Here is a 14749-nt window from a genome sequence, read left to right on the forward strand (position 1 = left end):
GGTGACCGGACCCTGAGGAAGATTGTGGAGAAGGACCGATTCCAGACCTTGGGGGACCTGCGGAAGCAGTGGACTGAGTATGGAGTAGAAACATCCAGAGCCACCGTGCACAGGCGTGTGCAGGAAATGGGCTACAGGTGCCGCATTCCCCAGGTCAAGCCACTTTTGAACCAGAAACAGCGGCAGAAGCGCCTGACCTGGGCTACAGAGAAGCAGCACTGGACTGTTGCTCAGTGGTCCAAAGTACTTTTTTCGGATGAAAGCAAATTTTGCATGTCATTCGGAAATCAAGGTGCCAGAGTCTGGAGGAAGACTGGGGAGAAGGAAATGCCAAAATACCTGAAGTCCAGTGTCAAGTACCCACAGTCTGGCCTTTCCTATAGCTCAAATAGTAGAGCGTGGCGCTAGCAACGCCAAGGTCATGGGTTTGATTCCCAGGGAAAGCAAGAACTGACAAAATGTAAAATGTGTATCTTGAATGCAATGTAAGTCGCTTTGGATAAAAGCGTCTGCCAAATGCATAAATGTAAATGTAAAATGGTCTGGGGTGCCATGTCAGCTGCTGGTGTTGGTCCACTGTGTTTTATCAAGGGCAGGGTCGATGCAGCTAGCTATCAGGAGATTTTGGAGCACTTCATGCTTCCATCTGCTGAAAAGCTTTATGGAGATGAAGATTTCGTTTTTCAGCACGACCTGGCACCTGCTCACAGTGCCAAAACCACTGGTAAATGGTTTACTGACCATGGTATTACTGTGCTCAATTGGCCTGCCAACTCTCCTGACCTGAACCCCATAGAGAATCTGTGGAATATTGTGAAGAGAAAGTTGAGAGACGCAAGACCCAATGCTCTGGATGAGCTTAAGGCCGCTATCGAAGCATCCTGGGCCTCCATAACACCTCAGCAGTGCCACAGGCTGATTGCCTCCATGCCACGCCGCATTGAAGCAGTCATTTCTGCAAAAGGATTCCCGACCAAGTATTGAGTGCATAACTGAACATAATTATTTGAAGGTTGACTTTTTTTGTATTAAAACACTTTTCTTTTATTGGTCGGATGAAATATGCTAATTTTTTGAGATAGGAATTTTGGGTTTTCATGAGCTGTATGCCAAAATCATCAGTATTAAAACAATAAAAGACCTGAAATATTTCAGTTGGTGTGCAATGAATCTAAAATATATGAAAGTTTAATTTTTATCATTACATTATGGAAAATAATGAACTTTTATCACAATATGCTAATTTTTTGAGAAGGACCTGTATATTACAAAAGTCCAGGCTAATCCAAGCATTAGAATTGGATTTATAGTTGCTCTGTTTTTGAAGTCCATAAAAAGTGCATCTGTCCGTCAAATAAAGTGCTCCACGCGGCTCTGGGGTGTTAATAAAGGCCTTCTGAAGCGAATCGGTGCATTTGTGTAAGAAAAATATCCATATTTAAAACTTTATCAAGTAAACTTTCGGCCGACCGCCTTCTGTGGAAAAGTGTTGAATGTTGAAAGTGAAACTCAAGATGCATACGTGACGTCATGACGAGCCTACCTGGTCGCGTTAGTCTTTCGATCGGCAGAGGAACTTTCAACAATTTTTCCATATATTGAACAGGGAAGTGTTCAATATATGTTATTGTTGTTACACAAACTTGTAGATTCGCTTCAGAAGGCCTTTATTAACACCCCAGAGCCGCGTGGAGCATGTTATTTGATGGGCAGGTGCACTTTTTATGGACTTCAAAAACAGTGCAACTATAAATCCAATTCTAATGCTTGGATTAGGCTCCAATTAGGCTTGGATTGGATTCAGGTCTTTTATTGTTTTAATACTGATGATTTTGGCATACAGCTCATGAAAACCCCAAATTCCTATCTCAAAAATTAGCATATTTCATCCTTTTGTAATATAACTCAGATTTTATTCGTCTGAAAGAAGAATGTCATATACACCTAGGATGACTTGAGAAAATAACTATTTTTGCTACAGGCAGCAACAGAAATGCTCAATTTGAACTATCTTAGCAATACCTTTTCGTATTGAATGAATTATATCTATATTTGACAATTGTATTGCTTTTATTTATCTTCTACCGATTCATGGAAGATCATCGTTTTTAGACATTTTTACCTAGGTATTTTTAGACTAAATGAACTGTATAGGTCTACATTAAAATAAAAATAAAAACATTTAATTCTGAAATTTAGCTATAAAATATTATTTATGAACTCCCTTTTTTAACACATTATTTTTTAACTCATTTGTCACTATTTACATTTTAATTCAGGGATATGGCCTAAATGGTTTCTGCACACAAACATTACAATTTTTCCATGTAGATTATAGACTCAGAGATATATCCAAATATCAATCTGAGACTTTAGTGTGCGTGTGTGTGTGTGTGTGTGTGTGTGTGTGAGAGAGAGAGAGAGAGAGAGAGAGAGAGAGAGAGAGAGAGAGAGAGAGAGAGAGAGAGAGAGAGAGAGAGAGAGAGAGAGAGAGAGAGAGAGAGAGAGAGAGAGAGAAGAGAAAGAGAGAGAAAGAAAGAGAGATGCACTTTTGTGATTTTAAACATAGCAGTGTGTGAACAGGGCTTTTATTTTGGTCTAGCGGGTGACGTCACATGGCTGCGCCGCTTTCCTGCGTCTGTTGTGATTTGTCTGAACTGAGGTTTGTGTTTATAAGCGTTTAAGCTTTTTAAATCGATACAAGCCGTCCAATCAATTTTATAGTTTTAACAAGCGATAGAAAATGAATAACTTATTATAAAATTCAACATTTAAATGCTTTATCTAACGTTTTATATAGAGCATCCGCACAAGAGTTAACGTTACTGGTTCGTCTCATTTCGCTCCCTATATTGTGAATGGGTTTATTGTAAACACGAATTCGTTTACTGGCAAGTAGTGATAGAGGAACTTCACTTTTTGAAACTCCAAAATCGCATAATGATTTAGTGACTGCTCTTGCTGGTTAAAACAGTGTAAATGCAAAGAGAACACAACAAGTTGTAATGACAACTTTTATTAACCAATAGCAAATGTTTTGATAAAGGTATAATCAACTAGATATAATCTAAAAGACATTAACTAGAAAATATAAATAGTAAATAAGTGTGAAGTGTCTGTATAATTTGTTTCTCTTTTTTAATCTCTAGTTATCTGTTTGTTTTTTTGGTAGTCAGGTCATTTAAGTCCATTAACTCACTCTGACTCTCTTACCAGTGACTGATACTGAACTAGAGCTGATTCAGAGACACAGAGATTAGTGTGGATTTATTTTTCTTTCTGTTAATTATTCTCATTTTAAACAGGACAAAGACACAGAAAAACACCTGATGAAGCAACCCGTGTGACACTATTATAAAGATGCCGTTTATTAAAGAAGAAAGTGAAGACATGACGATTGAAGAAGCATTCAGTGTGAAACAAGAAGATACTGAGGAACAAACAGGTTGGTTTCATTCTCAAAGATAAACTCAGTAATTTGATCCTTATTAAAATGTCCATCTTTACAGAAATTAATGATATTTTTGGAAAATGTCATATTCAAATGAGTGTCCTAATTAAAGTGGTTTTATTTGACATGGAGCAGCTCGCCTCATGTGGAGACAAAAACTAATGCTGCCTTAAAATGCACTTGAGAAGATTCTACTTCCACATTTGTTTTTATATGTACATTAAATTAGGAAAAATAATATGAACAAGGCCTAAACAAAACTGTTGTATCAAACTGGTGTCAGACTTTCCAGGGGACACCTGTGTGTAGAGGTCTGCGCGGGACTGATTTATTTCGTCCCGCTAGGTTTTATTCCACACCCACCTGCTCCTGCCTAAAATTCACTCTTTGTTAAGCTGCTCTAGCACCGGCTTGGACTTTGTAAATGTCAGTTTTGTTAGTCTTTTTGTGATGAGGCATGATTGCTGCTTTAAACCTGAGGTTCCAGTCTTCTTTTTGACATTTATCACATCGCGCAAAGGGTATTTTTTTTTCCATCTGCATCTATGACAAATGAAAAAGACTCCCATATATCAGACTTGCCAGATGTGGAATTCTGATTGAGGGCCACAGGAGTGCAGACCTCTACCTGTGTGCCTTTTACTATACATTTTTGTTTACTATTTTTCATTCATTTAACAAGATCAGCGCTGTTAGTGAGTATGTTTACATGGACAACAATACTCCTTAATCGTTAACCCGATTAAGACTATACTCTGATTAAGAAACTATCATGTAAACAACAATTTCTATTTACCTTAATCCGGCTAAAGTCATACTTGAAGTAAACACAAATCAAATTAAGACGTGGAGTATTCCTATTTTAGTCGCATTATCAAAGTGAATTATAGACATGTACACACCTTAATCACACTATTAACGTTGTGTAGGAGTTTTTGCTGCATTTTGTGACAGGACACATGCGCACACGGCAGTGGTCAACCATTTGACGGTAAACAAGAGAGCATGGCTTGGCTTCAAGCAACTCTCTCTCCCACCAGTCCTTACTTTGTACTGTCATCCAATACCTCAGAGTTTGTCGTGGTGGCAGAGAATTTGTATCCGCTGTCGTCATGACAAATAATTAACTGCACTCAAGGCCGTCACTAGTGGGGTGAAAGGTGGTGACAATTACAGGGGCCCCACTAAATCCAGTACTTTTGTTATATATTCCCCTACTTTTATGATTTCAATATAGTATATTTACTACAGCGTCAGCTTGTATGACTAAGAGTTTAATGAAAACCACAAAAACATGCAATTATTTAAAGAAGTTTTCCAAATAGGTCTGCACAATTAAACGAATATCTAATCATGATTACGATTACAGATGCCACGATTACGTAATCGTTCAAAGCCGCGATTACAAAACAAAAAAATCCACTTACATTATTCTGCTTGCTTAAGAGGTTTGTTTGGAGCATGTTAAGTTGTCTGGTCGAATGCACGTAAAACTCCAGCACGGTAGCCCCCGTCATTTTTAAAAAGCTGTGTAGACAGCCTAACATGCTCCACGAACGAACTCTTGCGAACGAACGTCGCCTCTTTTGCCTTTGACTTGCTTGGTTTGGGACACTAAATATTCAACTATATTACTGATCTGTCCGCATTGACACTGTATGAGAACTGAACTGAGCTTGATGACATTACTGTTTTCTCCAGAGCGGCTGTACAGCTTTGAAACTTTGAAACAATCAGCATTGTAAAAAGCGCTATATAAATAAAGGTGACATGATTCTACAAACATGGAAAACAGTGATAGATGGACCTCTCAAACTTTATGCTAAGGAGAAAATCCAACACAACTTTGAGGGGACCAAGCAAAACATGATTATGTATTTCTGCTCAGCTTTAACGATGTATCAATAAATTCTATACTCATAATTTACTAATGGTTTGATAATTTGTTCATGATTAACAATTGTTTATTGAGATAATGGTGCATTGACATTTCAGTGATTAATAATATATTAACTAGTAACTTGATAACCATTTACTAAGGATCTGTTTGATTATTTTATTTTTTTAAAGATAACTTACGACAGATTTGTAAATAGTTAGCATGTTACTTAATAATCATTTATGATCGTATAGTCATGATTTGTCAATGATTCGTTTATCATTATCTAATAACATGTAAATAATTTATAACTGAATCTACAAAACTTACAAAAAATGTAACAATTTATTAAACATTTATGAAATGCATAGTCATGTTTTGTAAATTATTAGTTCATCATTACCTAATCAATTGTAAATTACTTAACTGAATCTACAAAACATACATAAAATAATTAACATATCACTTATTAATCATTTATGAACGCATAGTCATGTTTCGTAAATGATTAGTTAATCATTTACTAATCACTTGTAAATGACTTGTAACGGAATTTACAAAACATACATAAAATGTTAGCATATCCACTTGATAATCATTTTTGAATGTTTTGTAAATGATTACTTCGTCATTAATTAACCACATATAAATGACTTACAACTGAACGTTATTATAAAGTGTATATACATATCTTATCTTATACCGTATATGAGTACATTTTATATAAGTTGAGGGCAGTGGGTGCCCACGTCAGTGTTTTTTCAGGGGGCCCAGAATTCCCCAGCTACGGCCCTGACTGCACTTGAAGCTTTAGTAAAATGTAAAAATGAAACACCTAAAACTGTATATGGTACCATAACGAAGTCAACTGTATGTTGATACGTGAAATTCTGGAGGGAACGTTGGAATGCGTGGCATGGGGACCACGCATTCCATAATCGATCTTTGTTCTATAACATGTAAAACGGGAACATGAACGGAATTTTCTAAAAGCAACTCATGTAAACACCTTAATCGGAATATTGTATTATTCAGATTAAGGTCAATAATTAGATTACTGCTGTCCATGTAAATGTAGTCAGTGAAATACTCATCTTGGCTCAGGACAGTTGATGGAAATGTCTAGGGGTGCCCCCTAATTGTTGACTAATCGAGAATTTTATTTTTGTTGGTTGGTCAAAGAAAAAAAAAAACCTTACGGCAAAGTCGCGCAGTCCGTGAGGGACAGATTGTTAACAGCGGGTCCTTGTGGTAATTACAGTATGTCAGACAGGAAATCCAAAGTTTGTCTTATCATTCATCGACCTTAAATATGGCTTATTTGAAACGTAACTAGTAGCAACTTTACATGGCTGCTCGCTCTCACATTAACCTAGATTAAGCTAATCATTACTTTTGCCGGTGTGATGTAGCAAACTTTATGCGTGGATTTCCAGTGACAGCATATAGGCAACTCAGGACAGATAATTTCTTGAACAATTTCACTGTTCTATATGATATGTAACCACATAGACACCGATGCTGTTCATATTAAAATAGTTTCCTCTGCATAATGTAATGTTTAATGGACAAGAAAACTGAAATTTTTTTCAAATGTGCACAAATAATTCACATTCACATAAATCTAATTTGAGACCGCAGTATGGAGCGATTACCGATTTCACGATAAACTTGGACAAATCATATATGACAACCATATTCTAGTGCTGTGTAAAAAAACAACTGTCAAGGTCTGTGCACACCGAGACGATTATCGTGCACGCTTATCGCCAGCGTTTTTCGACGTGTCTTTGTGTTCACACCCAAGCAATTTTCACTGGTGATGTGCCGAGTGAACGTGCAAATTCAGTAGATGACGCTCCCGATACACAAGGTGGTGCTGCGCCACTTACGCTTCTGACACTCTCGTCACGCAGAAGAAGAAGAGAGACGTATTTACGTGCTTGCCAAAACCATTTACACACTTTTTGCTACCTGGCAAGCAGCATTAGCAGCTCATCTTCTTCTTTGTCTACTTACTTCCTCTTTGTTGTATCAATGTGTGCTCGGCAAGACCGTTTTGTGCTTGAGCGCCACCAAGTAGTGTTTTAGTGTAACTTCAGCAGCTCCAGGCACGTGAACAAAAGCACCGATCTCATTGGTCGGCCAGTTTTTAATGTGGCGCGTCAAACAAAACAAAAAAAGAACCTGAGGCTTTTTTTTTTTACGCCTGCCGTTTTGCGCGTCTGTGTGCACACTCACATTGGCACACTCAAACTCCCTTTGTTTAGTCAACGAGGCGTTAAACGTGTGCGATAATCATCCCCTGTTAACAGGCCTTAAATAGTACAAATAGTTGTCATTTTGAGGTAGGAGAGCCCCGAGATGTTTTCTTTAGATGCTCCTGCATAGAACCTGTGCTGCTGTAGTTTGCCATTTCGGTTTTACAGAGTGTGCAGAGCACCATTTTATTTGGTTTCTGACTCTCTGTTTAAAAATTTACCAGGCCAGATATTTTTGTAATAACGGCTGATTTTCTGCATGCCTGGGAGCCATCATTGGGGAAAATAAACAGTGCAACGTATCGTCGCGTTTCACATAATCGATTACATCTGCACATTTAAACCCTGTATATGATTATAAAAAATGTATTTATTTCATGTTAGGGTTGGGCGATGTCCCCTAAATTGGCAGTTGACGATGTTTACAGTAAAACATTGTGATGGTCGATGATATCGTCGTTTGGGGGGGGGGGGTAATTAGGTTAATAATATACTATATCTCTTTACATAAATACTATTTTCTACTTAAAACATCATTTCGTTATTTTTACTTATTTTTTACCCAAATAATGACTCATCCCCTATTGCACGTGAGGGGAAAAAAATAGGTTCCTTCCATTTAAGAGTTGAGCTCTTTTTATTTTAATATATCTCTTTACATAAATACTATTTTCTACTTTTTAAAAAATTATTTCGTTATTTTACTAACCCAGTGTTTTGTATGTGAATGCTGTTTCACGTGAATATTACCAAAGGAGTGAAGCACAAAGCTTTATTTAGCCTAGGAAATAATGGTCAGATAGCACTTTTTCATTCTGTTTTGCGATCTGGATCTGGTCACTCGATTTTCCGTGAATTTTAACAATAGGCCTAGTCCATTTTATCCCAATGGACATGGACATCTCGTTTCTTTTCCCAAATCTTCACTCACGTCGCCATTTTCGCAGGGGATTATAAACGTTTCTTCCTTTCGTTTGCTTATGATTAAGTCTATTATAACTATTCACATCCTTTACTGTGGTAAAGTATAAAAAACACTGTGGGATGAATACCTTTTTACTTCAAATTTTATTTAACACAGTTTGTTCTTGTTATTAAACTTGGTAAGGCGCGTCAAGTTTGGTTTATTTGAATAGCGCATTTCACACACACGCTGGTGATTTTAGTTTCGTTTTCTCTGGCAGTGAATAATCAAACATTGCAAAATGTCTTGACCTTGTGGAAGATAAAATCCGCTCTTCAGACCTTTTACAACAAGTGTTGCCTTGCAACCTCAGGAGAAAACATGAAGATGAATATATTCGAAAGGTGTCTATCCAGCTTGTGTCCCATTCCTCTCAAAGCGCAGAGCGGTATAAGACGCATCTTTGCGGGGAAATAGTATGAATCAAATATTTTTCTTACTAATATTTAATTTTCTTATATTCTTGAGGTAACCATTATTTATTGAAAATCGTTTAAATGTTTTATAGGCGGTGTTGTTTCACTGACAGAAGTGCTAAAATAAACACGCATGCTTATGGATGTTTCAGCCTCAAATGATTTCAAAATGTAGGCTATATATATATCTGGCATAGACTACAGTATTTAAAATAGCATATATGCATTTGTTACATTCTCAATTTAATTTACAGAGCAATCCCTGCTAAGTTTTTAGTTTAACTAATACTATAGAAGAGGATTAGTGTGTGTCGCACTCGCAACGGGGGCGTGGCATCACGATGGTGGCGCTCCATCGTGATGTCGGTCAGCCATCATCGTCCATCGGCACAACCCTATTTCATGTTTCATCTGTCTCTTCCATGTGTCTTTGTTGATACCGTCGACTTAATATGCTCCAGTTAACTGGTGTAACTCCTGTTTTCTGTTCGTGACCTGTTTCTGTTGCTCTGGCAGAAAGGATAACAGTTTAGTGAGTAGGGGTGTGAATCATTACTGGTCTCACGATTCCATTCGATTATGGTTATCATGTCAACGATTCAATACCATGATGCCTCACGATTCATTGCAACCTCAATTGTCACTACTACTGCACATGGCTGTGTTTTTGTCAATGAACACAAGCAGATATATTAACTCTTTATTTTATTTGCTCCAAGAAAGTACGCTTCCTGAATATAGCAAACATCAAACACAACTTCAGTCTGTACACAGCAGATGACAGAAGCATTTAGAACTAATAAAAACGAGTAAATAGGCCACTAAAAGCGTATAAATGTGTCATGTAGTGTACTTAAGTTACAATAACGTGCACATGCTCGCACATACACAAATTTTTTTATTACTTTATTACAAATCAATTAAAAAACTAAACAATATATTGACCGCATTGTTTTCTATCATGCAGTGTTTTTTTTATCTGGCTTGAATCAATGGGGCGTTAAACAATTATGAGGCGGCTTCATGAGATGAAGACCCTCACATGTGCCTCTCATGTAGAGATGTGTTATAAATTGTTTGTAAAAATTACAGTTATTAAGAATAATGCACAAAGGTTTCACTTGCCAGTGAAGAAACCATGGACCAGAGAAAGAACTAAAAAGGATCAGTAGTTCTTTATTCAATGTACGTACACTATATCAGTAACACTACAAAGGTTGCATAGTAACATCTATCGCCCCCACCCCATCTCTTCATTTAGACAAGCAAAGTGGTGGCAGTCAGATAGACAGGATAAAACCTGCTAGTGCTTGCCCAATAAGGCCAAGACAATTCTAAACAACAATCCAAGAGACTGTTATGTTTATTGTCAAAAGGTATGTCATTTTAATAAGCATAGTTTATGTGCTATAATGGGGCTTAAATCCTGACTGAACGATATACTTCCAGGGCTCAACGCTAAGGACTTTTTCTACTGGCCCAGATTTGTACTTGCCCTGCCCAAATTTGAACTGGCCCCACCACAAAAATATATAAAATAATATTAATAGGCCTAGTTATTGTTTTTGATCCATGTAACCTTAATAAGGTTGACTCCAAAAAGCCTAACTTGTATACATTTTAAATATTGTTAAAGGGTAACTAAACCCTAAACTAACTTTTTTTAGTTAATGATCTGTAATACTGCGGCTTTATTAATGCTGTTCATTGATTCGAGTAAATGTTTTGACATTTGAGTATAAAGTGTTTTAATTCTATAAAATATGGTGTAAAACCGCCAAAGTGCTGCCCTCTTAAGGTTGAATTTTCCTATTGGACGTTAGGGCTGGGCAATTTTATCGATTCTGCGATATAAATCGATATTTTTTCTCCCAAGAAAGTATCGATTTTTAAGCCGCGAGTATCGATACATACATAAGTCCCATTCAAATCCCCGTGTTTACCCCCATTTGCGTTGCAGGAAGAGCGATTTGGTCAGCCAGCCGCTAGTATCGCTGTAGAGCAAGTTACCCGTACTACTAACTTTACGCCGACGTCTTCCTCTTCTTGTTTACGGAGTCAGAGCGAGGAGATTCAAATAAATGGCGGCGAATATAAATCCAGCGCCTTCATGCTTAAAAGCAGATGTGTGGGAGCACTTTGGGTTTAAAAAGAAGAAGGAAAGCGACGACTTAGACTCAGGGGTCAACAACATGAGTCGCCCGCAAGCACCACACGAGTTGCCCGCGGGTCTGTTCTAAAAATAGCTCACCATAGCGTTCAGTCGCTTCCGTGTTCATTTAAGCGCAGGGCTCCAGACTGAAGCCGAATATATACTAGTGTCTGTAAATAATAAACTGCAAAATACTATTTAAATATTACTCCTGCATGTTCTGCGTCTGTGTGGATGACGAGCGCCGCGCGCGCACTCGCTCTTGTAGTCTCTGCCGACACGAAGGCATAAACCGTCACTTCATGAGGATTTACTGTTTCATTTGAGAAAACTGGCTGCGTCTCAATCTGCTCCTGGTTCAGAAGTCAGGGCACTGATCAGGACATGAGTCAATGGGCTGATCCCTGATCAGTGCCCTAACTGAACTAGGGAGCTGAATAAGACGTGCACCCACTGTCATATCATCATGAACACAGACACTGCTAATCACGGCAACCCGTCAAAATAAAAGTTCGGTTTAACGTGATGAGATTGACTACAGATTGTAGCCTACAGTACATTTAGCTACGTCTCTATGTAATAATAATACGTCCCTACTAATAATAATAATTATGAAATAAATAATACTAATTATATAATTATTAATGGTTGCTTATTTTTCACTTGATCTTTCATTTATAAACAATGTTTACTTTTAAACAGCATACAGCCTTTACATGTTTATGTATTATTTACTTATGATTATCATCATATATAATAAAACATTTATTTAAAAAAAAAAATAGTGGTATTGCACCGACTACTGGAACTACTACTATACTCTTTCAGGTGTAAAACAGTTTGGATAGTTGTTAATATGAGAATTATGATGCATTATTTAAGAGTTTTAAGTATTATATAACATGAGTAGCTCTCTTTGACTTTCTTTTTTAAAAAGTAGCTCTCAAATGAAAAAAGGTTGGAGACCCTTGACTTAGACAAAGCATCGCGGTTGATTTGCAAGCTGTGTGACACAAACGTGAAATACTCTGGAAATATTACCAACTGTCAGTGTCAAGCTAAAAAAGCTGTCAAAGAAACTGTTCAAAACAGGCCACTTGCTGCAATTTTTTAAAACTCCATTGTTAATTGCAATACTGCACTTTATTTACTTTTCAAAGGCTTGTAAGCTACAGTTTGCACTGTTTCAATAAATGGAACTAATTTTCTCAACACACCTTTGATTCATTTTGTCCAGCATTTGGAAGCTGTAGACTCTCTGTCCAGTCAGAGACATATTGTGTAATTGATGATTTTAGTTTTCAGTTCAGTTAATTCAATCCAAGTAAATGAAACACTCACAAGATGTCACCAAAATCACTCTGTCCCCTTTAAATCTTTCAGAAAATGATGTAAGTGTATCGAATTATATCGAATCGTATCGTTGGCTGAATATCGTGATATATATCGTATCGTGAGCTGAATATCGAGTATCGTATCGTATCGTGAGATTAGTGTATCGCTACAGCCCTATTGGACGTTGTGGTACATCGTGACGTAGGATGGTACTTCCAACGGCTCACTATCCGCGCCCCTGGCACGAGCTCACCACGCCCTCAGAAATGTTTTCCCCAATCACATGATGAGAACGGCTTCACTCCAGTATGAACTGTCATATTACATGAGGTAGAAACATTATGAATGAAACTGACTTGACACTTGCTTTAACTTTGTAATGAAGAAAATACGGTTAGATAATGCAGTTGTCAGTACACGTCAGGCTTTTCTTGCGATATTATTGCTGCCCGTCATGTGTACAGATAAGTTTCATACATGAGACGCGCTTTCAAACCCTGACACGCAAGTGGTTGCTGCGGTAACGTGCTGGCGTATAGTCTAACTTATTTGAGGAAATCTGGCTTTTAGGTCTGAACTTATTGGTCCTGCGCTGCTTATTGATTCAGTTAATTTGAATGAAAATCGTATGTATATCAGATATCTGATCTATATTTTGTGGCATTCAGTATAATGATCTGACTGTTCATAGATTAGGTCATTCTCTCTTGCGCTGCTGCTTCGCTAGCATCGTCAGCATTGGGAGTTAACGCAGTTTGAGCAGCGGCTCGCATTGATAAGGCTCTGGGTCTGTGTCTACAGACAATTCACCCTCCTCCAATTCAGGTGAAGGTAGGAGAAATGACCGCTCTGTTGCAAAGCTGGCGTCACTCCAGTCATTCTCCATCTCTGCGACTCGCGAGTCTGACAGCTGTCAATCAATCCGTCACTGCGGGTCTCAGGTGCACGCCCTCCGCTCAGCCCCGCCCTCGATTCGTCCCCTCTGTCTCCACTGGGCTCTGCCCACTTTTCCAGCATTTTTCAAAATTTTCCAGTGGGTGGATTTAAGCTCTGAGCAGGGGTTTAGTTACCCTTTAAAGACAGTCAGTAATGAAATAAGAACAAATAATAGAATTGCGAGCAACAGTACAAAAATACAAATGACAAAGTTATTTTCTGGTTTTTCATGTTGCTCTAAACTAGATTTTCAGGTACAGAAATAATAACCAAATGTAAAATATCACTTCATAGTCTTCACTGTATAAATGTAGATTAACCCTTATTAAAGTTATCCAGTCGAGCAGTGAGTGGTTATTTTCTGTCTTTTCTTGTCTCAAAACCATGGGCTGTATATAAAAGGAGAAAACAGATTTCCCTGTTTCACTGTTATACGCTAAGGGGGCGCTATTACACATCTGAACGAGTGCAGAATCTCCAGATCAAAACACAGGCGAAGAAGAAGCAGAAACAAGCAATCTCATATAAGCAGATGCATATGAAAAATAACGCAATCATCAGCAATAAACAGCATCTAAATCAAAACGCCCTAATGTTATTGAATTAAAAAAATGTCGCCCCAGGACGAGCTATAGGACTGTGAAGCTTTGGGGTGTTGATGGACTCGATCTAACAGTTACTGCATCTGTGTTTTGATCATCGTTATGAATCCGATCCGTATGCAAGTTAGTTTTTGACAAAAACTAAATTTTCTTTTTTCATGAAACGTACCCACATTTAAGTATTGATAAAAAAATAAAGCATGAAGATAAAATAGAATAAAGAATAAAATCGACTATTTTTACGATGATACTCGACAAGACAGGCATTTTGACATAATTTTGTGTGAATATTCACACGCTGTGAGACGCGTGGGTGCACTTAAACTGAGAGACACGGGCACTTTCTCATCTATGTACACTTTAATTTTTAAATAGGCAAAGCTTACAAATGCGCAAATTATCAGTGAAGATGCGGCACTGGCCCACGCGGGCAGATGACAGTTCTGTCAATTGGCCCGGGTGTCTTTCACGTTGGCCCCGGGCCATCGGGCAGTCCTTATTTTCGAGCCCTGTACTTCTATATTTGAATTCCTTAGTTTATATACTATCTTTAGTCTGTATGATTTATAGTATAGTTTATTAGGGCCCGAGCACCGATGGTGTGAGGACCCTATTGGATTTCGAAAGTTTATTAGGGCCCAAGCCCTGAAAGTGCGCAGAGCCCTATTGTTCTTCCTCAGATTATTCTTTGTTTTTTTTTTGTTTTTTTGTTTTTTTCGACTTCTCGGGTACTTTTGGGGCACTTAACATGCT

General features: G+C 37.8%; 1 protein-coding gene across 1 annotated transcript in view; it reads left to right on the forward strand.

The window, feature by feature from the left end:
* Positions 1 to 2595: 2595 nt before the first annotated feature.
* Positions 2596 to 14749, forward strand: part of LOC307126895 (uncharacterized protein) — a 55975-nt gene continuing 43821 nt past the window's right edge. Inside the window, exons 1-2 of the mRNA XM_079817715.1 lie at positions 2596 to 2662; positions 3306 to 3445. Of these exons, the coding sequence (XP_079673841.1) occupies positions 3361 to 3445 (85 nt within the window). The 5' untranslated portion in view covers positions 2596 to 2662; positions 3306 to 3360. The remainder of the gene's footprint in view (positions 2663 to 3305; positions 3446 to 14749) is intronic.

This window comes from Gobio gobio, assembly GCF_949357685.1.
Source record: "Gobio gobio genome assembly, chromosome: 5".
NCBI classification, from domain to species: Eukaryota; Metazoa; Chordata; class Actinopteri; order Cypriniformes; family Gobionidae; genus Gobio; species Gobio gobio.